Raw genomic sequence first — 25,180 nt, 5'->3', positions numbered from 1 at the left:
GCCCAGACATTTGGGGCAGGATCCCTGCCACCCCAGTGACCTGGGCATCGCTGCACAGCCCGTGACCCATCACGGTGGCTGCAGCAAGGCAGGATTGGCAGCACCACTGCCTGCCCTGGGTGCATCCCGGCAGGGCTCCAGCCTCCTACAAGCTCAGCCGCGAGCCAGAGCCACCGAAGAGCCCGAGCCCTGAAGGAAGTGCCCTGGCCCGGCGGTGGGACAGGGAGGTGCCGGCACTGGGACTGCTCTCATGGTCCCTTCCTGTTTTTCTCCTCCGCAGCTTGGAGGCAAAGTTGACTTTGGCATCTGGAGGCCTCTCCTTTATCCCAGATTGCTGCTCACCCCAGCCTCACGCCTCGCTGCTCCGGAGGAGCTCTGCGCTCCCCGCGTCCAGCGCCAGCTCGAGCTCTCCGGGCACACAGCCCCCAGCAGTATAGCTATGCCCTATGCCTTCAGACCCCCAAACACTTTGCTTGATGCTTCCCTGGGCTCCCAGGCTGCCCGTGTGTCACATTTATGGGCTGCTGGGGGACGTGGGCATGGCTCTGGGCACCAGCAAGGTTCCTGTGGTCCCTGCCAGCTCCCCTGCTCCCCTCGCCAGCAGCAATTCCCTTTTATTTGGAGCAAGCCTGGACTCTCTGGAGGAGCTTTTAAGCAGGGCAGGATGTGGGGGCCAGAGCTGTTGGCTCACACTTTCCCATTTTCTGGCCATTGAGCTCCTGAGGCACAAGCAGGCGTCCGCCTCTAAACCAGCACCAGGTGCTGGCAACACGCAGCTCGCTTTGCAAACACTATGGGATGGGTGTTGTACATGTTCAGCAGCATCCTATGGACAACCACAGCCCTGATTCCCTCCCCAGGGGTATTCAAAGTGGGATCCTGTGGCGGCAAGAGCTGTTTTCAAGGCAGGGAGGGCTGTCCATGGGGTGCCAGGGACCAAGAGGAGATGAAGGTGGCTGTGGCACGTCAGGAAGAGGGGCACAGCTGGGCTGGGTGCTGCAGGCTTGGCTCCCAGCCCAGGATGGCACCATCCCAGCAGCGTACCAGAGATGGAGGTAGGCACATGCCTGGTGCTGCCACCAGCCCTTGCAAAGGGCACAGAGCTGCCCCCCACTCCCTTACCCCAGGATGCTGGGGTAAGATCCGAGCAGAGCCACCTCCCAGCCCTGCCTCGCATGGGGACCACGGTGGTGGGATGGATCCTGCCTCGGGCAGCCCCGGGTAACACAAGAGCCCCCAGACCCACCCCACGCTGCTGCTGGTTGCGTTTCCCCATCTGGATCTGGTTGGGCACGGAGCCGCTGGCGCCAAGCACCGGGGCTGGGAGGTGCCAACACATGGAAGCGATTATGGGGGCCGGGTCGAGGTGTGAGGAGGGGCCCGAGCAGCACTTGCCAAGCAGGGGGCTCTGCTCAGGGTTGTGTCCCCGCTGCGGGACAGTGGAGATGCCCCAGCCACCAGCCTGCAGCCTCTGCTGGCACTCAGCAAGGTCTGAGCAGGGCAGGGGGGCTCTGGCAGCAAGGTGCAAAGGGGTCTTGCCTGGGCAGCGCCAACGCTACCCCATTTATTGGGATCACAGAAAGGTGTGGGGGTCCCTTGTGCCTTCAGACGGCTGGTGGAGGGGGCTCAGCGACGCGCAGCACCCTTGGGAGCCTGTGCCCATGGTCCCCCTCGAGGTGGCACGGCGCAGTGGCGCGGGGCTGGCTCGGTGCCCCGTCCCCACGTTCTCAGCATGGCTCGTCGCCCTGAGTCCGAGGTGTCTCCAGCCGGCTCCTGGCGGGCACGGGCAGCCCAAAGCTCCTGGAAGCACAGCCTCCATCCTTAGGGTCCATCCTGCACCCAAAGGGTGCTGGGGGCAGTGTCCGAGGCTGTGCAGCGTGGGGCCCTTGGGGCCAACAGTGGTGTCACGGCCCCTACGTGGTGAGCGGGTGCACGGAGCGGGGTCGGACGGGGCTCATGGCAGGATTTGGGTCCCTGCAGAGAAAGAGGGAAGGGGGTCAGTCAGTGGCACTGCCTTGCCTCAGCCCTTCCCTGTGCCCCTGCCCCGGCACTCACTTGGCAGAGCCTTCAAGTGGGTGGCAGCAACCAAGAAGTTGTGGGGTTTGGTCTCGTCCTTGCTGTGCTTCCTCACTCGGAGCCTGGGGACGGAGAGGTGGTGGCTGAGGACCCCGAGCAGCCCTCCCTGGGCGCAGGGACTGCTCTGCACCCTTATCCAGCTGGGACCCCAGCACAGGGCCTGGGGGACATGGGGTGCCCGTGCTAGGGTATCAGGGGCCAGAGCGGGATGGGGACAGCATTCATGCAGCCAGAACCCTGCCTACCAGATGAGGATGGTGATGACGAGAACAGCAGCCAGGATGAAGAAGGCGAAGATCCCAAGGGAGACCAGGATGGCCATCTTCTCCAGAGGGTCGCTGCGGTCTGGGACAGGAAACTGTCACGGCCGAGGGACACCACGGACCCTGGCACTTGGCGAGGTCTTGGGACCTGCTCCCACCCCAGTCCCCAGCCTCGCCCGTGACCCCCAGCTCTACTCACTGATGGGCTCAGGGTTGGGAGCCTGCGAGGGCTCCTCTGCCAGGCTCTCCAGGCTGGCATCTGTAGTGGTTCCTTCACTCGCCGTGGTGGCCGGGTCTAGGAGGGCAGCAGGGTTGGGAATCAGTCACCCAGAAGTGGAAGTTCAGTCACCCAAAATCAGGGGTAGCATTGCAGGGAGGAGTAAAGAAGGTTGCCTTTGGGGTCCGGGAGCCCAAGGATGTCCTTGGGGTGCTCCTGGCAGCTCCAGTTTGCCCTGAGAGCCTTGGGGGACAGTTCCCAAAGTGCACCCTGCCATGGGGCAGCAGGAGATGGGAGCTGCTTTGCCCCCTTGCAGCTCTACCTCCCAACAGGGGGCCAGTTTTTGGGTGATGCGGGGCAACGTGAAGGGACCCCAGGAGCTGGGTCTTGCCCCGGTGACACTCGAGGGAGGGAGGTGACACGGGGAAGGGGCTGGGGGGGCTGTGGGAGGGATGGTGCAAGCCGTGAGGACCCCTGCCCCGCACCTCTGACCGGCGTGGCCCGTGCCTCCGCGCTCCACTCGCTCCAGTTCCCTGCGTCCAGGAAATCCTTCGCGCTCACTTGCACCACGTGCTCCAGCCCCGCGAAGGCGTCCGTGATCACCTCGGACAGGTTCACCGTCTCCACCTGGGCAGCGGGAGACGTCAGGCACGTGGGCACCCCCAAAACCTGAAGCCAGCATCCCAACCCCAGCACCCCTCGCCGTGCGCCCCCGCGGCCGCCGCTTACCACGGACCAGGAGCGGTGGATGACGGGGCGGTACTGGAGCCGAAAGCGGAGCTGGAAGTGGGGCTCCTTGGGCCAGGAGGCGGGGTACTTCCAGCTCACGTAGAGCCGCCGCGGGGCCAGGGGGACGGGCTCCACCACCAAGCCCTCCGGAGGGTCCGGCTTAACTGAGCGGGAGGGGACAGGGACACCCCGTCAGGCTGTGTCCCCACGCCACGAGTGGACGAATGGATGGACAAAGGGGATGGGCACTCACTGATGGCCTGCATGGTGATGTCCAGGAGGCGGAAGCTGGAGCCCAGCGGGTTCACCTCGGTGATGTTCAGCCGGTAGGAGCTCCAGAACTCCGAGCGGTGCACGGTGCAGGTCCCGGCGCGGGATGGGTCCTGCAGGCACGGCCCCACGTGCCCGCTCTTGTTCCTGCAGGATGGGGAGGAGGGGTGGTGATATGTCCCCCCATCCCTGTTGTACACAGCTCCCTGGTGCTGCTAAGGTGGGGGGCACATGGGGAGAACGCCACACCAGGAGCCCGATGGAGGAGGCAACCCCTGTTACAGCTCTGGAAGAGTCCAGGCTGCTCCTGTCACCCCCAGATCCCCAACACAGCCAAAGGGATCCCCCCATCCCAGCTCCATGGCTTGGGGAGCCTGTTTCTCCATGGAGTTATCGCCTCAGGGACCCTACTGAGGACAGGAGCAGAGCCTTTTGGATGGGGACCGGTCCCCAGGGCACGGGACTAGGGTGGGAGTGAGCCCTACCTCCGCTTCTCTTCTCCCGTCAGCGATTTCTTCCTGCCAAGGAGAGACAGAAAAGCAAACGGTGAGGACTGGGGGGCAGGGGGCAGCATGAAGACAACTCCACCGTAACCCAGCGTGAGGACACACCAGCCCTGGGGGGCTGCTCTGCTGCACCCCACTGCCCCCTTGCACCCCACTGCCCCCTTGCACCCCTTGGGCACCATGGCACAGGGGCTGGAGCTAACACCATACCCAGCACAGCCAGCAAGGAGCAGGGGCTGGGGGTCCCAGCCTAACCAGGATGTGCAGGAGGGTCCCCAGCACTGGAGGACACCCCCTGCCTGCTGCTCTTCAGTGCACAGCGGCAGCAAGCACGCTAATAAAAGCAGCCCTGGAGGGACGTGGTGTTATTTTCCACTCCCCAGCAGCTGGCTTGCTCTTGCCCTGCGCTCCAGCCCCAGAACCCGCTGCTTTCTGCTGCCAGCTCCACGTAGCTCCGGTTCTGACCGCCCTTTCCCCACTGTGCCCATGCACTCGGGGGTGCCCGGGGCAGGGGGGGGATCGAGGAGAGCCCTGCTCCCCTCCTGCGCCTGCACGGCTGTCAGCAGGGCCCCGCTGCAGGTTTTACAGGCTCCGGCTGACTTCAAAGCAGCCCCGTAATTTGGCCTGCCGTGATAATTAGAAGCAGCGGCAGCGCCGTTTCACCAGCTCCTTTCATCCTGGAGCACGATGAAGTGCTTGGAGGCTTGCAGATAACCCGCTTCTCTTGCCCACCCCCTCCGGCACCAGCAGGGAGGGAGGGAGCCTGTGCTGGACCCCAACGCTGCTCTGGAAAGCTGCTTGTGCATGTGCCCTAAAGCATGCTCTGCTCCAAGGAACAGCCCGGTCCTGGGACGTGATGCTCTGGGGCAGGTGGTGAACACAGGGTGCAGGCTGAGAGGTTGGGGTGCAGGCAGGATTTGGGGGTTACGCTTAGGAGGGCTCCCCCAAAACCCTGCCCTCACCTATAGGTGGTGATGTATCTGGTGGGGAGGAAGGTCTCCAGGCTGGATGTCCAGGAGCAGGAGAAGTTCTCATAGTCGGACGCTCTGCAGGACACAAAGGGGACCCCCGGCAGGTCTGGAGCCCGCGGGGAGGCGACGGTCAGCGAGGGGTCCCCTGCCCTGCAGCACAGCCAGCACGCGGGGACATGCGCACATCCCCTCTCGGCACCCCAGCCCACAGACACACTACTCACGCCCCAGCCGCAGGGACACGGTGTGCAGGAGGCTGCCATCCTCCCCGTGGCAGCTGTAGGTCCCCGCAGCAGCCAGGCTGGCGTGTGGCAGCACCAGGGCTCCCTGATGGACGGCCGAACCCTCTGGCAGCGCCGTGGCTCCCTCTCGTCTCCATTGCACCGGCGAGCTGGGGAGGAGAGAGATGGGGCGTTAGGGGATGGGGACAGCAGGGACACCCCGCAGGCTTTGGGGAGACAGGCACAGCTGGAGATGGAGACGTTGACTTTGCTCCCATGCTGTTGTTTTTTCTTTTTTTTTTTTTTTTTCTTTTTTTATTTTGGAGCCCTCCCGTTAAACCACCCCGTGGTGTGCACACAAAACACCTACCCGGCGTGGGCACCGGCGCACGACAGGGTCACGTCCGTCCCCACCTGGCCGTACTGCACACCTGGAGGGACACACAGAGGGGTGTCAGCCCCGCGTGCCACCCCTGGGGTCCTGCTGCACGCGGGGAACTGGGAAGGACTGGTCCCAGCTGGGGCTGGGCGATGGGCAGCTTTAGGAGCAGGCTGGCCAGGGGACACCCAATACTGTGGGGTTGCATTTCGGGAAGGGAAGGCATCTGTAGGGTAGGCACTGGTGTTGTTTGGTCTGTGCCCTTTTTGGGGGTTCCCCCGTGTCCCCATGCTGGGAGGGCTGTGCCTTGCTGTGACCAAGGGGACCGGGGGTGCTCACCTTCCTCTCCCCAGCCCTCGGGGACGGCGAGGGAAGCTGATGCCAGGGCTGCCGCGAGGAACACCATCACCCTGCCCAGGCCTCGGGTGGGACTGTGCATCTGGGGGGGCAGAGAGGGAAAGGAGAGTGAGTTATCCCAGCGCTGGGATCTGCATCCCTGCGGGACCATGCGCCCTGCCCCAGCACCTCACCCCCTCCTGTTGGGGACAGTAGGGTGACCGTGACACCATCACTCCTGTCCCCACTGAGGGCTGCTGAGGAATCCCCATGCCTGGAGTGGGGACACAATGTGAAAACACTGTCCAGGAGCTCAGAGCTGCGTGGGATGGAGGGATTGAGGGCTCTTTGCTGTTGCAGCCCTGTGCTGGGAGCCCTGGCTGGCTCCCAAGCCCTGCAAGCAAAGCAGGGTGGTCCAGAGCCCTGCACTGGTGCAGCTGGAGCAAAAAGAGATCAGTTCTGGCCTGGCTTTATGCAGCTGGAGGCAGCGTTTGGCTCTGAACAGGCTGATGCAGCAGGAGGAGCAGCTCCGTGAGAGCTCAGACTGCACCGAGAGCGGGGATGCCTGCGGGTCCCTTTCACTCCCCGTCCCTGCATGGCATCAGGGCTGGTCCATGCAGCCCGTGCCCTTCTGTGTCAGGGGCAGTAAACTTCCTGCAGACCCCAGGCACAGGGGCAGGTGCATGCTGCAGCCCCGTGGGTGTAAATCCCTGTCCTGCTGAGTCACCTGGACTTGAGAGCTCTGAGGGAAATATCCCAGCCCTGGAAAGCTGCCACGGAGCAGCTGGTGGTGTCCGTCCCGCAGGCAGGCGGCTGGTCTCCAGCCCGGCGAGCTGGGGCTGATGCTGCTCCCCCTGTGCTCAGCTGGTGCCCATGGTCCACACACCAAACCACGAGGATTGCAGGAAATGAGAGAAACGGGGTGATGTGCTAAAACCCAGAGAGGTGGGGAGCTGGGCTCTGGCTTCCCCTGTGCAAGGGGGAAAAGGAACGTGTCGCTCCTGCATCACACCACGGTGCTCCAGATACCTGCAGGAGCTGCTCTCCGCCCTCCTGCGCACGCCAGCCAGGCTCAACTGCAAGCCCCACACATAAATAATTTCATGAGACTGTCATAAGCTTTTCCTACTAAACCACACAGAGAAATGTTCCCAAGAAACATCAGTGAAAAGAGCCCTGCCAAAACTATGCTGGTAACTGATACTAACTGGGAATACTAGGCCTGAAAGTAAAATATTTCAGTGATGGAAAAAAAGACTTAAAATACACTCTAAAAGCAGACACCAAAAATAACTCCAAGCACCACACTGGCCAAAGTTAAGGGATGGTGCTCGGGGGGATCAGGGAGAAGGAGAGTGTGCTAGCGTGGACATAGTTTGAAAATCAAATAATTTCTTCTCCCGTCTGTCCTGCTCTGTGAAGTGTGGGCTGTGCAAACGCGAAAGCAGAGCTGCCTTGCTGCAGTCCCAGCCCAGCCACGGCGTTTTGCCCCCTGGATCTCCTCATTTTTTTCCCCAAAACTCAGGAAGGAGGGGGTGCTCCCGGTGACCTGCCCAACCGCTGCCAAAGCCCAGCTGCAGCCAAATATCACAGGACGGGACACGGGGTGATCCCTTCTGTGCCATCCTGACGGCCACAGACAGAAGCCCACGGGAGGGGTGGCAGCCACGGCACCGTCCCACCGGGCAGGAGCCGCAGGCCGGGGGAAGACCCGGGGACTTTGTGCTCCAGCAGTGCTGTGGCGTGGCCGGCGGCCAGCCACTCAGGGCCAGGCAGCCGCTCGGTGCAGGAAGGATGCCCTGGCTTTCTGCGCCCAAAATCCCTCACGGAGGGTAAAATACTTGTGAAAATGAATGCCCACACACGTGTATGGTTAGGATGTCTTCCTTAGCAGTGCTGCTTGCTCCCAAACCCCACACAGGCGGAGCCTGGCCCCGCTATGTCTGCACCGGTGGTGACGCACCCGGGGACAGGGAGTCCCGGCAGAGTGGCCTGGAGCCGAGCCGGGGCAGAGGGAACAATCAGAGCCTTTCTTCCTCCCCGCATGGCTGCTCCCTGCCTGGACGGGGTGACCTCCCCAGCCACGGCTGGGTCAGTGGGGACAGCCCGGGGCAAGTGGCTCAGCCCCAGGATGGTGGCAATGTCGGGCACGCCTGCCCTGGTGCGGGGTGCTCTCGTTGCACCCAGGCACCGGGTGAAAATGCAAGGTGCTGTCTTCCACCCCACACCACCCGGCCGTCCCTCTGTCCTGGTGTGGGATGGTGGGGACATGGCTAGCAGCTGCTGCTTTCCCCTCCAGGGCTGCACAGCACCAGTTCCCAGAGCCACGTTGGGAAAGGACAAGGGCTGGGATTGCACAGCAGCGAGCAGCGCGCTTCGTGACTCTTTAGCCCATCCAAAGATTTTCTGATTGAGGCTTTTGGGGAGCTGTGGGACGAGTCCTGCTGCGAGCCCCATCCTGCAGAAACCATCAGCATCAGCATCTTAAAACGCTACAAATCAAATTGTCCTGCCTCCCCCCCGCCCCCCAATCACAGCCACGTGCACCAGCACCGATGCACATGTGGGATGTGACAGTCCCCTCGGCATGGCCGTGCTGTGCCATGCCCCGCAGTGGCCTGGCAGAGCTCAGCGCAGATTCCTGGGGGAGGCCAACTTTCCATTGCACTCGCTGCTTTGAAAGACAGTGGTTTTGGTTTTTGTTTTTTTGCTTTGCTTCATTTGAAGTCACTCTTCAAAGAGGAAGAGACGCACACAGAGCCAGGGGTGGGGCGGGTGAGGGGGACACACGCAGACGATGCCACATTGGCACGGGGGAAACAAGAGCTGGGGGCACACACGAGTTGCTCCCCACCGAGTGCACAAAAGCCGTGGTGCCTCCCAACCCCTCCACAGGGTGGTCTGGGGCAGCATCACTGAAATGGAGATGTAGGGGGAGAAAAAAAAAAAAAAAAAAACAAAAAGCACACCACGAGCACTTGGCAGCCCTGCCCACCATGTGCTGGGTGCTTCTGGAGTCACCCACCTGCAGAATGCCACCCTGCAGCAGGCAAGGGGTGACACTGGCCAGCTCCAGCGCCCTGGCCGTGCCATCGTGCTGTGCCCCTGTGCTCGAGCATCCCCGGCCCCGCTGCCCAGTCCCTGCTCTCTGCCAGTGCCCGCTGTGGGAAACTGCTCCCGTGGCCAAGGGCGGTGGCGTTTTGAAGCAGCAGGAATGTCCCTCTTCAGCTCATTTTCCTTCGGGGTCGGGCGGGGAGCGCCCTGCTAAGCCCCCCTCCTCCTGGCCGCCCTGCAGGAGTGCTGTGCCCCGCTCTGAGGAGCCGCAGCGTGGCCTGAACCCCTGCCCGTGCTGCTGCCCTGCCCAGAAAGCTGGCAGCATCCCGGTCCCACAGCAAAGCTGGGGCAGGCAGGAGGAGGAATGGTGACCCCCAACCCTGCACGCCCTGACAGCGTCCCCTCTCCAGATGCGAGTGAAAGGCTGGAGGATTTTGTACCTGACAGCACGGCTCAGCGCGGAGGGGGCACAAACCTGCGGCACCCGCATGGCCCCCGCTGCCTCTTGCGTTGCCTTACCAAGCTGGAAGGGGCCGTATCCTGCACCAGGGCTCGCCCTCTGGGAAGCAGCTGCCGTGCCCTCATTTTCAGCGCTTTTTATTCGCATTCATCCTTTGCTTGCTTTTTGCCAAATCTGAGGACAAGGGGAGGCGGGGGAGAGGAGGAACCCGAGGCCCCCGGGGAGCGTGCCTCTGGCACCCACCAAGCTGCGGCATGCCTGGTGAAAGCCAAACAATGGGTGCCAATGGAGAGGGAGGGAGGGACGTTCCCCCTCCCTCCCCTCTTTTTGGAGCCACCAGGGCCATACTCAGCCCCCAGGACTGCTGGCAGTGCCCACAGCACCTCCTCACCCACAGCTCTCCGAGTCCAATGGGTAACCACTGCTTGCTGTCCCCTGCCTGTGCAGTGCCTTGGGGACCCCAAAAAGCGCTGCTTCCCTTTGCACCTCTTTGTGCACACAGGCAGCACAGCACCCGCTGCGGGAATAACCCCGAAAAGACCAGCAAAACCAGCTGCAGACTCTCCCTGGGGGGCTGGTGCAGTCCAGTAACCCCTATTTTAGCTCAAATGCGGGGTTCGAGCCAGCACAACCCAAAGGTGGGTTACGCAGCCCAAATGCGGGGCTAACCCCAGCACACCCCAAACGCGGGGTTAAACCCATCGCCGCCCAGGGAAGGGCTCTGCTCCACTCCCACCCCAAACACCCGTCCCCATCCAACCCATCACCACCACCCCAAACCCAGCCATGCCCCGTTGCCCACAGCCCCACGGTTACCCAAACCCAAGCCCCCCCGTGCCCCGGGGGCCACCCCTCGCACCTCGCTCCTCCGTGGGGCCAGCAGCTGCTAACGGGACCCGGTGCTGGGGGACCAGGGGGCCACCCCGTGCCTCAGCATCGCGGCGGCTTCGTTGCGGGACGGTTTCTGCTCTGACCCTGGGAAACTCCCACCCCAGCGCTGCGATTTCCGCCCGGCCCCTCGCCCGCGCCCTCCCCTGCCCCAGCCCGCGGAAGGAGAAGTCTCTGGCTCCCGGCTTGTAACCTGAAGCATCGGCAGGGGCCAAACAGCAAGGGCTCTGTTAGCAGCCAGCAGCCCCCGAGCCCTGCCAGCTGGCAGCCTTTTATTCGGGGGAGGGTTGGGGTGGAGGGGGGGGAGTGAGAGGAGCCCCCAGCATCAGGCTCCCCGCCTCGCCCTAAGTCGCACGCTGGAGAAATTCCTAAAAATAATCTGCTGGCCCTAAAGACAGCTGGCCGGCGGAGGGCAAGGGATGGAGAGGGGTCCCGTGGGAGGTGGCCGAGGGGCCCCATCCTTACTGTGCCTGCAGAGCCTGTGCCAGACCCAAGGGCAGGGGTGGGACCCGCTGGGCTTTTGCTCGCAGGGACCTTGGTGAGCTTGGGATAAACTCAGGGCAGGAAAGAATAAAACTCTCTGTCCCAGGAGAGTTTTGTATTTGGGGTGTTTTCCTGATCCCGAATGAAGCTGGGTGCTGGAGGCTGCATACAGGCTTGGTTTTGCCAAATCTGCTCTGCTTTTGGATGCTGAAGGGCTTCACCACGCAGTCCAGCCCTCGTGCTGCCCGGCTCTCCTGGGGCAGTGCAAGGAACCCACAACGGACCCAGAGGCAAGCGGTGCCTGGCCCTAATTAAAAACCCCCAGAGAGCATGCCGGAGGGGCAGAAGCTGAAGCTGTGATGAAGAGCATGCGCATCCACGTATGAACATCTACACGCACATGTGAGCATCCCATGCAAGACCAGCACCCGGCTGCTCCCGATGAATTTGAGCCTGGAGCCAGGTGAGAGGGGCCCCGCAGCGCATCCCTGCCCGGAGCAGCAGGCAGCACGGCCCCATCCCGCCCCGTGCCCGGGGGCTCGCTGGTGTCTGGGAGCAATCGGGCACAGCTCCATTTCCAAGGCACGAAGGCGCTCGGGTCAGCCAAAACGCCGCGGGGCGGCAGGTCCAAAATAAACATTTCGCCGTTACTGCCTGCTTTCAGGAGCTGGTAACGTTTCATTTCAACGGCACACATGCTCCCGCAGCTAGCAATTTGCTGTCACTCTTCTGCAAAACAAAATCCCTTTTGGGCTGGGGGAGGATTTCAGGTGTCACCGGGAGCCACCCGGGCAGCCAAATAAAGCCACCACCAAAGGACCATGAACTCTGCGTGCTGTGGCACCTGCATGGGGGGGTGACAGCAGCTGCAGACCCTCGTGCCCACAAGCTCTTTTTTTTTGCCCCTTTGCTCACGCTGCCACAGCAAAGGTTCCCCAATTCATTGCCACCTCCACCTGGGGCAAGCAGCCACGGCACAGGGTTTACACCAGGAGGTGTAAGAAGGGGAGGCCACCGCCACGTTCAGGGGACGGGGGCAGTGAGTTGAGAAGGTTGGAAAAACACCGGCTGGATCGTTTTGTGCTGGGGGAAAAGAAAAAAAAAAAAAAAAGAAAAAAAAAAAAAAAGAAAGTGCTCCTGAAAGATTAAGTGTGAGCGTATCCGAGCAGGGGGGAAAGCAGGGCAAAGTTGTGAGCGTGCTGACACATCTCCTTCCACGATGCTGGAGGGACGCCCCGGCCCTGCTCGGGGACAGCTCTGTTTACAAGCTCCCATTGTCTCCTTTTTTCCTTTTCTTCCCCCCCACCCCGCCCCTCCGATGTTATAGTTCAGAGTAAACAAAAGCAAGCAGCCTCTCTCTCCAAACATTTCAACCATCCCAAACTTTCTCTGGAGGGGGGCTGCCCGTGGAATTTTCCTCATCCAAAAGAATTTCGAAATGTTCCCATTTCAGCCTGCTTTGAATCAAGGCCAGGGCGGCTCTGAAATCCTTCGCGAAATGCTCGAGCTGCCCTCTGCGCAGCCCTGGCTCCGGCTGGGGGACCGAGGTCCCGTCAGCAGCCACGGCACCCCAAAAATCCCCACTTGGAGGGGGAATGTTGGCATGTCCCAGCCTGTGCAAACTCCTCATGCCCGGCCCATCACCTGCAGGGAGCCAGCAAGCTCCTGGTGGGGATGGATCTGGGTTTTTATAGTTTACTGATGGAGCACCTCGATTCCCCCAGCAGTTTGCAGCCCGCTCCGTGCCTGCTTGGGCAGGGTGAACAGGAGGGGATGACACGCTGTGGTCGGGGCCAGCGTCCTTCCCCGTGGATGGAGCAGGGACCCGGCCTCGTGCCCTGCACATCCCTGGGAGATGGCACCTGGAGAGGACGAGGAAAGCTCCTCCAGGATGAGCCGTGGTGGGTGCCACCCAGCGCACGGTCAGGGTGGGCACCCCAGGTGCTTGGCACCAAGTTTTAACACCACGAAGAAGAGGTGGGAGCCCGGGGTGGGCAAGCAAAGACCCCCACGAGCTGCCCTTGGCTCTGGCTAGCACAGACGTGCTGTGGGACCTGGCTGCGCTGCTCAGCCCCTGGGCAATGGGGGCACCGGGGTGGCCCCTGCACCAACTGCAGCGAGGAAAGCTGAGCTGGAAAGCCCACCCAAGAAAGGCAACGAAGCGGGGAATCGGAGCGCTAAACAAACACCCGACCTTCAGCCGGGCTGGGATTTGGCTGTCAATGCAAGCCATTGTGGTGGCCTGGCATGTTAATGTCCCCTGCTCGCTTTCCCGAATGGTCCCTGGATGGGTGTCACCGGGTAGGTGGCCCCGCAGCCCGACACACACCGGGGCACATCGGGGAGCCCTTAAACCCTCACCCTGCTGCCATAATCCCCCCGCAGTGGGACACACAGGGGGCTGGGGGGGGCTGCAACCCCTCGAAGCACACACGTGGAGGGTTGGCACCCGCTCCGTCCTCCCCCCAGGTGGGCACAGACCCCAGGTGGGGGGTACCTTGGCTCCAGGTGGGGTGGGGGTCATGCTGTGAAAGGGGGGTCCCCTGCCAGCTCTGCACCATCTCCTAGGCAGCCTCACCAGTGCAACGCCGTGCTGCCTTCTCCTCCTGTGCGGGGGCTTCTCCATGGTCCCCCCCCAAACCCAGCCCAGCAGCCCCCTCCCCTATAAAGGGGCCAGGCAGCGGCTGCGTGGGGAGCAGAGCCTCTGGCACAGCAGATGGGGGCTGCAAGGCAAGACTCCCTCAGGTGTGTTTGCCTTGGCCAGCGCTCAAGCCTGTCCAATTAGAGCTACAGAAAACATATATTAAAAAGGAGGGGGAAAAAATAATACTCTCTCCCGCGCTGGGGCCCTGGGCTTGGCCGGGGTTTCTCGGTCGGCCAAGCGCAGGCGATGCAGGCTCTGCTGGCAGCCGCCCGGGGAGGGAGGGGTGTTTGTGGATATTAAAACGCAGTCGTAAAGAAGAATAAAAGGGCAGCCTTGTTTCGGAACGAGTCTCCGAGGCTTTCCCCTCTCCCGGCATGCTCGGCACCTGGCCGGCTCCGCAGTGCTGCTCGCGAGCGGCTCGGGGGCAGCCAGCGTGCGGTCACAGCCCCAGCGTGTCCTGGGGAGGGCAGGGGCAGCAGCCTGCCCTTGGCATCCACCTATCCACCCTATGGCCACCCTATGGCCACCATCAGCTGCCCCACGGACCGGCGGTGCCTTGGCACAAGCCCCTGTGCTGATGCTCGAGGAGCGCAGCCAGCCCAGCACCTTTGGGCGGACACAGGTTTCGAAGCAAACCCCTGTGTGGGGTTAAAACTGCAGCTTGCCCTTGTGGTTAAACCACTCCTGCACATCCCAGCCCGCTGCTCACCGCCTGCCTTTTCTCCTGCCCCAAAGTCCCGCTCTGCCCACGGGAAAACTCTTGGTATCGGGTCCCCGGGGGTGAAGGAGAGGCCGGTCAGAGTTTCTGCTTGCACTGCCTGGCATCGGGCCGGGCTCCAGCATTTACCAGCAGGCAGGTCGGGAAGGAGGAGAGATATGGATGGGGGGTGGCAAGGTGTTACTGCCCCCACACAGCTCCCTTGGTGCAGAGCTGGGAGAGCAGCGGTGGCTGCCAGAGCACTGCAAGGGGCAGCTTCAACCCCACATCCATCCCCAATGGATGGATGCAGCTTCCCTGCAGCATCTCCTCCCCTGTGTGCTGACCTCCCCACCACCACTGCAAAAAGCAGCAGCCAGGCGGTGAAGGAGCAGCCCCAGCCAGGAAGGTGCCCCCATCCCATCCCATCCCGTCCCATTCCGTCCCGTCCCGTCCTGTCCCATCCCGTCCCCTCCCCACCTGCTCGCCGGGCGCACACCTGGCTTCTTGGCACAGCCGCTGCCCCTCTGCCCCCTCCCCGAGCGGCTCCCGGCCACGTGGCAGCGAGGAGGGGGACGATGGGCTGCAAGCCCAGCAGCCTCCCCCATCCCTCCCTCCTCCCCTCCGCCTTTTCCCTGGCAGCTCCCCAGAACCGCAGGGCTCACCGGGCCTCCCGTCCCCTCGCCGTGCCGCGGGGACCCCGGGCACACCCCGTCCCCCTCGCCACGGCTCGGCCCCAATGACTAACGCCCCGGGTGCCGCCGGGGCGAGCGGGGCCCGTCCCTTGGCCGTGCTCCCTCCCTGCGGCGGTGAAATCACGTCTGGAGAAAGCACGCGCGGTGCCGGCGGGTCCCCCCCCGCCTCCCCTTTGCTGCTCCCCGCGAGGCTCCCTCGCTCCCTGCCCGCTGGCTGCCTGCCCCGGCTCTGCAGAACCCCGCTCCCCACGGGACCCCGCCGGCCCCGCACGCAGCCCGGCGTTGCGGATGGACAGAGGGACGCTCCAGACGCACGGCCTGCGAGGGAGCTGGCGGCAGCCCCGGCGGCCTCCTCCGTAGGCGCGTGGGAGGGCGGCGGGGCCAGCAGGCTTCCTGAGCTCGTAAAAATGCTCCCAGGGAGCGGGCAGCAACCTCTGGCCTCCCTCTAACCTTCCTAACAGCAGCACAGCCCCTCTGGAGCCGGGGAGGGGGGGGGGGGACGGCGAGGGACAAGCCACCTCCGCTAGCCACCGGCCCCAGCCGGCACGTGGCACGCGGGTGACTAATTTGGCTCTTTAAACGCCTCCGCAGCACGGGAGCGTGGCTCCGGGTTAGGGTTTAATTATCTTCCTCTGCTGCCCGCGCGCTCTGCCTGCTGTAGCGCCGCAGGGACCATGGGGACGGTGTCCCTGCCACCGGCACGGCTGGCACCGACCAGGTCCCCCTTGGTGCCGGGGATCTGGTTGGGAACGCGGCGAGGCTGCAGCTCGGGGCTATAAAAAGCACCGCTGTGGTATGCAGCACGCCGCTTCGGGGAGGGGAGGGAAAAAATAAAAATAAAATCAGGTGCCGGATGAGTCAGGGAGTGACAGCGCGCACTTCTGGGTCAGGACTGGCTGCGGCGCAGCGCGCCTTCTTCCCTTCCACCCCGCTTCCCAGCCAGGCGCCTGGAGACGTCCCAGGGCAGCCGGGGAGTGCAGAGCTGAGATTTGGCGAGGCCCCGAGGGTGGAGGACGGCAGCGAGGCTGGGACAGCAGAGGAAGGACAGGGGACGATTGGCACCTCCTGCCAGCACCACAGCCTCCCCTCGCCCGGCCCAAAGGCGCTGGATCCGGGCACCCAGCCTCCTGGCAGCTCTCCTCCAGCAGCTGGCTTTGGGCAGTGCTCAGTGTTTGTCCGGAGGATTAACCGTGCCCTGCTTTACAGCCAGAGGCTCCCATCCCCGTGTGATGGCAGGGCTGGTGCCGCCACGGCAAGAGCGGGCACCCAGCACCCATGGGCACCCCAAGGGGGACCTCACCTGGAGACAGCAAAAGCCAGGGGAAAACACATCCGAAGGGAGCTCCCCGCCCCGGGACATGCAATGTTTGCACAAGCCTGAGCGGGGGAAGGTCAGATTAATTTTAAACCTGAATAAACAAGGGGAGAAGGCAATGCCAGAGCTCACCCTTCCCTGCGGCTCCCTGCATCCCTGCCAGCGGGGTTGCATCCAAGCACGGCTGCATCCAGCCCGGGGCTCAGCCCCGGGACTCTGCCCAGCCCCAGGGACCGCGGGGACAGCCCCACGCTGTCCCAAATCCTCCCCTGCCGCGGGGCCTCCCCGACTTCGAGGAGCTCCCGGCTGAGTCAGTGCTGGCAACGGGACGGCTGACAGCGCAGCGGCTCCCGCTCCCCATCCAAAAACCCCTCCAGCCGCAGCACCGGGTGCCCAACCCGGCTCCCACAGGGATGCCCCCACGCCGTGCCACCCCGTCCTGCTGGGGATGGCTGCAGGGCTGAGCTGCCCCCCCCCCCCAAACGCCCCAGCTCTGCCTCTTGGGAAATAACCAGGAGAGGAAAAAAATAAAATATTGTTTGTGGGTCAAGAGGAGAACGGAAAAAAAAAAAAAAAAGTTTGCATTTTTCGTGCCAAAAGGAAAATGAAAACCAAAACATTTTGTTCTAAATGATAGGCCTTGTTTAGTTTTCAGTGGTTTTACTTTTTTAAAATGGTTCAAATTAAATCGAGCTAAAATTGGCTTCCAAACATTACCTTGGGGTGGGGAATCAAATCAAATCAAAATCAAAACGTCTCATTTGGAAAATGTCAGAGCGAAACGCCGCGGCTTTTCCAGCCCGGCGAGAGCCGAAGCCAGGCGCTGAACCCAGCCTCAATTCACAACGTGTGCCGGCCTCCAAAAAACTGTCTTTATTTTTTTATTTATTTTTTTTTTCTCCAGCAAACGAAGCAGCTGCCCCCCGTAACCCCTGCCGGCTGTGCCAGTGGGCGGCCGCCAGCACCGGCGCTCCCGGTGCGTGGCTCCCAGCGGGGACGTCCCCGCGCCCTGCCGCTGCACGGACAGAGCACACTGCAGCCTTGCGCTCGAGTCTGACCCAAGCTGCTCTTTAAAACTTCTGTTTAAATGTCTTTTCTATTAGGTCAGCATTCCTCCTTCGCGCAGGGAAGGTGGTTACGGGCTGCAGCCCGGCACACAGGCTCCTCAGTGCCGGCTGCTGGCGCTCTGTCAGCGAGCAGCCTGCCCACGCGATTAAATTACCGAGAAAAATGGATCGTTTCTCCAAGCATTAGGTGCGTTAACCTCTCTCGCGGTGGCGAGGCCCGCTACAGGCGAGCTGTTAATTGGAAATTCATAGAGCTGGCCGCAAAAGTTTCCTTCGGCTCTGCTCCGCCCTGCCCTTGTTGAGGCGAGAGGGGTGGTGGGGAGGCGCTTGCTGCCCTCCCTGAAACACCGGGGAAAATAAGTGAGGAAAAACCCTCAGGGACCTTTCCGGGCAAATACACAGCTGGCACGGTCCAGCTCCAGACCTGCTCACTGCTAACCCCAGGTCCAGCGTGTGCCACCCCCCAGGTGGGGACATCACCTGGGGACACTGCCCCAGCACCTCTTCCAGCTACACCCCAGGGGACAAAAATAGATGCTACCTGCCCCTCAGACCTCGCTTACATCCTTTGCCCATCCCAGACACAGAGTGAGCACCACCAGTTATTTAAAAAGCTCCATCCCAGCCCAACCTGCATCTCAGCATCTTCCTCCTGGGCTGCTTTGAGACCAAACCTCTGCGCCTTGCTGGCTGAGCAGAGTCCCTGGAGGCATTTTCAGAGCAAAGTGCCCCCACGGTTGGAGTTGCAGGGATCCCATAGCTTGTCTGCAGCCTCCGGGGAGGGAGCAAAGGGGGGTTTGCAGCAGCCCAAGAGCTTTGTCAACAGGATGCTCCGGGAGCCTGTCCCCTCCTGGGTTCACACTCGGCGCCGCTGCGAGGGGCTCCATCCTGTTCCCGGTGTGCACCCTGCACTGCGGGGAGCTCCAAGGGGGGAAAAATGCAGCAGCCAGGGAGCCCCACGCTGCCAGGTTGCTTTTGGGTGCTGTGGGTGCAAGGACAACGGGCACGGCTCAGGCTGGAGATGGGGAAGAGAGCAGGGCATGGCATCAGGGATGGCCGAGGGAAAAGGGACGCTTCCCTGGTGCTGTCACGCTCCAGCCGTAATGCTGCAAAACTCAGACCCGGGATGCGGCCAAGCAGTCTCGGTGGAGCTGCAAAACAGCCTCCTGGGAGCCTCGCAGGAGCTACAAATCAAAAGCAGCCCACGGGCAGCCGAGTCCCCCAGGGTTGCGTGTTGGCCCTCGCGAGCCGAGGATGGAGCAACAGCTGGTCCAGCCCACCAGCTCCTCCTAACACTTCGCCTGGGGCAAAACTCATGGAAAGCGAAGGAAAGACTCCCGTGGACTTCCCCAGGGGTTCAGGGCCGGTCCCAGCTCTGCACGAAAGTCTGGGGAGATGCCAGCTGGCCCGGGCACCGTGCGTGACAGTGGCTTTCGCAAAGCAAAGCAGGGACACCGCAGCTGAGCCAGCCCCGGGGGACCTTTGCGGGGCTGTTTCGGCACAGCTGTCGGGAGCTGCAGCCCCTCTGTCGCAACCCTGGCACAGCGCTGTGCGATGCTCTGGCACAGCCACCCACCACCACCCCTTGCAGCAGCCCCCCGTGTCTCTCTCAACGTCACCGAGGCCCTTTTGTGTTTTGTTTTGTTTTGTTTTGTTTTGTTTTTCTTTTCCTTTTTCCAGTTAATTTTGCAGGAAGGAGCGGTCTGAATCACGCCTTTCATGGCATTATTGAATTCAGGAGGCATTGGTGCCCGCACCGACTTTCATCAAAGAGGGGCTGGCGAGATCCCGGCTCCAGCTATCGGTCTGGCCAGGATGAAGCGTGCGGGGTTTTGGTCCCAAAGGAAAGGGCTGGTGAAAGCACAGGAAGGGCGAAGGAAACAGCTGACCCGGCACCACCGTGCCAGCCCCACGGGGCACAGGGACTTGCTCTGCACGGAGCCACCGCCTCTCACGTGCTCTGCGAGCAAATCCAAACCCGCGTGCCAAAACCAGGCACTCACCCCTAGGGCTGCCCACAGGATGCTACGTGGCATCCCTACACGGGACGGGACCCGGGGGCAATCCATTGCTCTGGGCCCCCAGGAAGACCCCCCATGATGGCTGCAGAGCCGATGCCACCTGGCCATGCTCCCAAAAACGGTGCCAAGCCAGCACTGGGCCCCTCTGTGCCCCTGGCGTGGCGGGGAGCTCTGCTGGCTCATGGCTTCTGTCACTTGGTGCAGCTCCAGCATCATTGTTTTAACCAAGCTCACCATCCCTTGTTTTCACTTTAGGAGCTCGGGTAAAATAGAAAATGCCCAAATGACCTTCTTTCCACCATCAGGATTTCATTAGACGAAGGAGCCCTAAACTTTTCCACCCCTCCCTATAAGGAAATCTCTGCAGGGCCATAACCATTTTTATTATGCTGTTTCTATTTCTGCCCTCTCCGTATTGAGAGGAGGGGACCAGAGCCCAGCAGCCTCTGGGGAGCCCTGGAGTGATTTCCAAAACCCCACTAAATGCTTTCAGCATCAGCCCCTCTCCCCACGGCCAAGCATTTCGCTCGCACTTTTGCACAGCGCAGCAAACGCTTCCACCGAGTTGTCCGCAGCGAGGTCTGCATGGTCTTCCCGAGTGGCTACAGACCAACAAAAACCCGAGGACTTGCACGATTTTCCTAATCCCTGCTTACAGCGGGTGTTTTCTCACGCTGCTCAATGCACGATCTTACCTGAGGTTCCCCCAGCTGTCGCCACCCGCACGGTTCAGCCCCGCGTCCGACCACACCAGCTCCCACCCGAGGTCCATCCAGCCCGGCTGCCATCTCCAAAAGCATCTTCAGAAAACGTGTGCGAGCAGATGTGGCCTCCCCCCAGCCAGACCCTCCAGCAAACCCTTCCGAAATCCCTCGTAAGCTTTTTCAGCAATGACTGATCCCTTCTGGCCCGAGTCCAGGCTCCGCTGGTCAGATGTGACCACAGCACAAATCCCGCTAAGACAGAGGTGAATCAGGTCCTGCAGTGCCGTTCGCCTTCTTGCTCCTCTTCTCCCAGACCCCAAACACCAGATGCAGCAGAGAGGAGGAGACATTTGTCCCTTTTTTTCCCCATGTCTGAGACTCGTGCCCTGGAGGGGAGGCAGGATCTCACCCCTCAGCCCCGCTCACTCATCCATCCTCCCTCCAGCCGGTGCCTGTGAGCAGTGCCAACCGCATCAGAGCCCGATGCACACTTTAGGGGCTGCGAGTGCTGGGACAGCACGGCAGAGCCCAAAGCTCACCCCATTCCGTGGCCATGCCAGGGCTGCCTAAGTGACAGGGTGACTCAGAGACTTGGGGAGCAGCCAGTTTTGAGAGATAATTCCTATTAACATGCTGATCTCTGAGACGACAAACCTGCTTCTAATTTCTAGAGGAATTTTTCTTTTTTTTTTTCCACGGAGACAGCCCATGGGAATGTGACTGTTGGAGATGACGAGCAAGCCATGACTCTAATAAGACATCACCTCCCTTTCCCACCTTCGCAGCCTGGAAGGGAGGATGTGCTGGAGAACAACATCACTGGGAGGCGTGGAGATTTGCTGCTAAGAACTCGGGCCACGGGGTCACTAAATCCCCGTCCGGGGAGACTTGGTGATTTTCACACATGAGATGCTTTTGTAACCACAGGAACACTTAGAAAAACCAAAAACTCTCTAAACATCCCGGCGAGTCACCCCAGATATCCCAGGGCTAATTCCTGATGCTGGGTTTGCATCAGCATCCCGAATGCCAGTGAGGCCCCATCGCAGTGCCTGGGGGAAGAGCGCCCAGCCGAGCCAAGATCCATCCTCGGCTGCGGCTTCGGCATGGGCAGAGCCACCCTGTGCCACGACTGAACAAGAGGAGAGGAAATGAGAGGGGGGGAAAGTGCCCAAATAAGCATCTTGCAAGGGGTTTTCCTTTCCGTTTTCCTTCACAGCAAAACCCACAGGGAAAGCATGAAAGCATTGTACATGCGCAGGCACATCGCCAGGCTGGGCTCCATGCATGATCTGCCCAAACCCCCAGCACACATCCCCAGTGAGATATTTACAGCCCACTGGTCCCTGCACTCAGGCCAGCTGCCCTCCCGAATCCTGAGGCTCTGACGTGATGCTGGATGTAAAAAAAAATAAGCACCTTGCATCACCAGCCTCACCAAGGGACTGTGGCTGTCACCCGGCCAAGGGCGGATGGAGTGAGCTGGAGATGGAGAGAGAGGAAGATCAAGGCAGCCCACATCTGATCCGACACAAGGAGACAAGAATCTCTTGGCTTGCTCAGCCTAACAAAATAACGAAGATGCTATAAATACAGCGGGGTAAACACCGGAGAGGGAGAAGAGGTCTTGAACTAAAAGCACAATGTTGGCACAAAGCCATGTGGGAATAAACTATCCAGGAATATACTCGGGCAGGAAATCAGAAGAGGTTTAGCCCTGTGTGAGCAGGAAGAGCCTGGAGTCGCCTTTGAACATGACCGGAGCAGGAAGAAAGGGCTTGAACCGAGAGCTTGTGACAGGTGAGGATGTCACACTCCGTCCCTGGCTCCCTGTGGTTCCCCGCTAATGCTCGGGATGGTCCAGGTGAGGTGGGGGAGAAGGGGAGAGAACAGGGCTGGGTGGCACTTGGGTGCCTGCAGATGGGGGGACGCAGCAGCTTCTGATAAACCCTGCAGCCACAAAAGGGAACCGGCGCTGCCTCCAAGCTGAAGACGGCGGGGAGACTCGCGGCGCTGTGAGTCATTCATTCATCCTTCACAAACAGGGCCTGCGCCCGGCCAAGCATCCTCCTCCCCCCCTGCTGCCGTGACAGCCAGCCCGGAGACTTCTCCGGGACGGGGAAAAAATGGCTTATCAGACATGATGAAGTTTTCCCTTCCCCGTGAGGCTCCCAAAAGACCGAAGCAGCTCGCAGAGCAGGAGGCAGGGCGAACCCTGAGCCGTTCTTCTCCATGGAGCAGAGGGCACATGCGTGCTACAGGGTGGGGGACACGGTGGCTGCATCCCACCCCATTCCCATCCCAAGGAGGAGCCCTGCTGACCCGGCTTCCACCAGCAAGAAGCCCCACACAGGGCTGGGATGCCATGGGCTCCGTGCAGCCCTGAGCGTAACCCAGACGGTGACCTGCCCTCGCATAAATGCTGGCGGAGAGCAAACACCCCACCTCCTCCGGCAAACACCGCCGCCAGACGTGGCTGCAGCCGAGCAGAAGCAGGCAACTCCTGGCACCCCCTTGGCCACTGACACCGCAGGTTTCTCGCCGTGGAGATCGGATTAAAGAAAAATGAGGCTCTGGAAGCGGCCTCACGGAAGGGGCTGGGATTGCAGACAGCCAAATCCAAGCGAAACGCAGCCCCAAAGCCCCCTTTCGCACACTTTGCCAACTTGCTGCCAGAACTCAGGGGGGACCCGAGGAGAGGACGTGGCTGGGTTTGGGGGTGACACGGCCAGCGTGTGAGGGTGGCACCAGGGCTGGGCATCCACAGGGGCTGCCAGGGGTCTGAGGAGCAGTGATTGGGACCAGCGGCCAAGGGCAAGGAGGGCCAAGGCAGGCAGAGCCCTTGCGGTGCCTGCGCATGGGAAAGCGCCTCTCTCCGCGCCTCTCCTAATTGAGAGCAGCTTTTCCCTCCCCCGACCCCCCAGGAGAAGACAGGGCCCTGCCAGGGGGACCGGCGGCTTGCCTGGTATTGTTCGAGCCTTCCTCCAGAAAACTCTCCCCGGAGACGAGGAGAGCGGGGGTGGGGCTGAGGGGGGGAAGAGAAATCTGCGGATGATGGGGAAGGGGCTCAAAGCTTGCGCCCCCCCGACCTCTTCCCACCCCCCGAGCATCTGAGGCTCGCTGAGCCGGAAAGGGCAGCAGCACCGGGTACCCCCGTAGGCAGGCTGGAGGAGGGTCGTGGGGGGTGCGCTACTTTTCCCCGTACCTCCGGGGCAAGCGGCAAACCACCGGGATACACCGGCGCCGGGAGCCTGCCCGCAGCCGGGCGCCCCTCACCGCGGCGTCGGGGCGGCGGCGACGAGCCGGGATATAAGGGGAGGGGAAAAAAGAGGGGGATGTGTGGGGAGGGGGTGAAACGAGGAGGGGGTGTCCTACCTTCCTGCGCTCCTCCGCGGCTATGTGTCCATGGTGCTCGGCGGACCGGGACCGGGACCGGGACCGGGACGAGTGGCACCGGCGGCGGGGAGCCCGCTGCGGGCTGCTCGGGGCGGCAGCGGGCGGTCCGGTCCCGCCGCCTTCGCTGCACAATTGGAGCAGGGCGCTGCCAATCCTCCACCGCCTCCCCGGGACGCTTCCTGTGCCTCCGATCCGCACCCGGCTCCCGCAGCGGCTCCCGCAGCTCCGCACCCCCCGGGCGCACCGCTCGACCCCCGGCCCCCGGTGCGCGGCTCGCCCCCGGGCACCTCCAAGGGGCAGCGCCCCCGGCATCCCGGCGGGGGTCGGGGCTGAGGGAAAGGGTTTTTTGCCTCCTCACGGCTTTCAGGGAGCGTTTGCATTCCCCTTTTTCACGAAGCCTTGTTTGTTTTCCCCTTGGATTAGTTTTTATTTTTTATTTTTATGGTTTCGTCAGAGTGAAAATTATCGTGAGGAAGGAACACATTGGAAGTCTGCAGTGGGAAGCAGCTGGTGAAAACCCATTGGGAATTTCCCTTCTCCTGGCCCCCGGGGGCCAAGTGTGGTCTGGGGTCCCCCTGGGATGGGATGGAGACCCCAGGTGAGGACACTGGGGCCGTAGGTTTCCGTCTGCCTGGGCACGGTGCCCGTGTTGAGATAAGGGCCACATGCCTGGGTGTGTGCAGCACCCATGTGGCGTGACGCCAGCAATCCTGCAATAACAGACCTCTCTGCAGCCCTTCAGGGATAAATGGGGTACCTCCACATCGCAGCCCACCTCTGCAACCCTACAATAACAAACCGATCCTCGCCGGCATCCTCACATACCTCTGCAACCACACAACAGCACCCAGCTACCTGCTCGTGCTCTGCACCCCACAATAACAAACTCATGAGTCATCTCACCTCCTGTGTAACCCTGCAGTAACAAACTGGTGTTTTCCTTCACCCCAGCCCTCCTGTGCAACCCTACAATAACACAGCGCCCCGGGGCCAGCGCACGCTGCCATCGTTGCAGCAGCAGCGCTGGCGCAGGCGGCGTTCCCGGGAAGTGGTGTAACCAGCAGGGAAACCCCTCCCTGTCTGGAGTCTCCTCTGCCTCCTGCCCTGGGGTGTTAAGAAATTCGATGAGCGGGATATGGGGTGTTAAGGAATTCCGTGAGCAGCACATAGGGTGTTCAGGCATTCGGTGAGCGGGATCCGATGGGAAAACCGACCTGTCCCTTGGGGTGGCAGGGCTGGGGAATGACAGATCCGTACCCCTCGGCAGTGCCTGTGCTGCCACATGGGTTGGAGAAGTGAGGGCTTTGCTGCTATATGTAATCACAGTGGTTTTCCCCATCCGAAAAGGGGACGGCTGCCGTGCTCCTGGGGCTTTGGGAGAGGTGGGGCAAGATATGTGGCCGCACTGCGGGTACGGGTTCGGCTGTGGTTGAGGCTTGGTGCCCACATTGTGCTAGGCATGGCCCAGCTCGGGACATCTGCTCGTGGCCTGGGCTGCTGCCTCGCCAGCCACATGTGGCCGGGTCTGTCCCTCCCGTGTTACAAGAGCTGGGGCCCTGCCAGGGCTGGGGATGTCCCTCTCCGAGCTGGCCCCATGGCCTCTCCAGTGCTTTGCAGGAGCAGTTTGACCCCACCAGCCTGCTCACGTCTGCCCCAAACCAGTGGCTCACATGGATTTGGGGAGCCTGGGGATGTAGGAGGGCTGCTTCTGGGCAGGGAGAAGTCCCCTCCATCCAGCTCCTTGCTTTCCCCTTCCCACCCCCATGCTGCTCCGCACCCCAGTACCCT

At 61.9% G+C, this 25,180-nt stretch overlaps 1 protein-coding gene across 3 annotated transcripts; it reads right to left on the bottom strand.

Moving 5' to 3' along the window:
• Window positions 1–1,533: 1,533 nt before the first annotated feature.
• On the bottom strand, window positions 1,534–23,719 carry IL11RA (interleukin 11 receptor subunit alpha). Of its 3 annotated transcripts, XM_082784158.1 has the most exons (14): window positions 10,342–10,532; window positions 9,542–9,740; window positions 5,972–6,071; window positions 5,624–5,684; window positions 5,257–5,423; window positions 5,024–5,138; window positions 4,041–4,073; window positions 3,539–3,702; window positions 3,286–3,449; window positions 3,042–3,183; window positions 2,539–2,634; window positions 2,322–2,421; window positions 2,056–2,138; window positions 1,534–1,974 (listed from the first exon to the last, which is right to left on the bottom strand). In XM_082784158.1, the coding sequence occupies exons 2-14, from the start codon at window positions 9,605–9,607 to the stop codon at window positions 1,955–1,957; spliced, it is 1,311 nt and encodes a 436-aa protein (XP_082640284.1). In that variant the 5' UTR covers window positions 9,608–9,740; window positions 10,342–10,532; the 3' UTR covers window positions 1,534–1,954. The 3 variants fall into 3 exon arrangements, with proteins under 3 accessions (XP_082640284.1, XP_082640283.1, XP_082640285.1); XM_082784157.1 differs by lacking the exons at window positions 9,542–9,740; window positions 10,342–10,532 and adding an exon at window positions 23,372–23,719; XM_082784159.1 differs by lacking the exon at window positions 9,542–9,740 and having other exon boundaries at window positions 10,342–10,530.
• Window positions 23,720–25,180: the final 1,461 nt, after the last annotated feature.

This window comes from Aythya marila (assembly GCF_965140915.1).
Source record: "Aythya marila genome assembly, chromosome: Z".
Taxonomy (NCBI): Eukaryota; Metazoa; Chordata; class Aves; order Anseriformes; family Anatidae; genus Aythya; species Aythya marila.
Note: the sequence above shows the minus strand (reverse complement) of the source record. Positions and strands in the feature narration are given on the sequence as shown.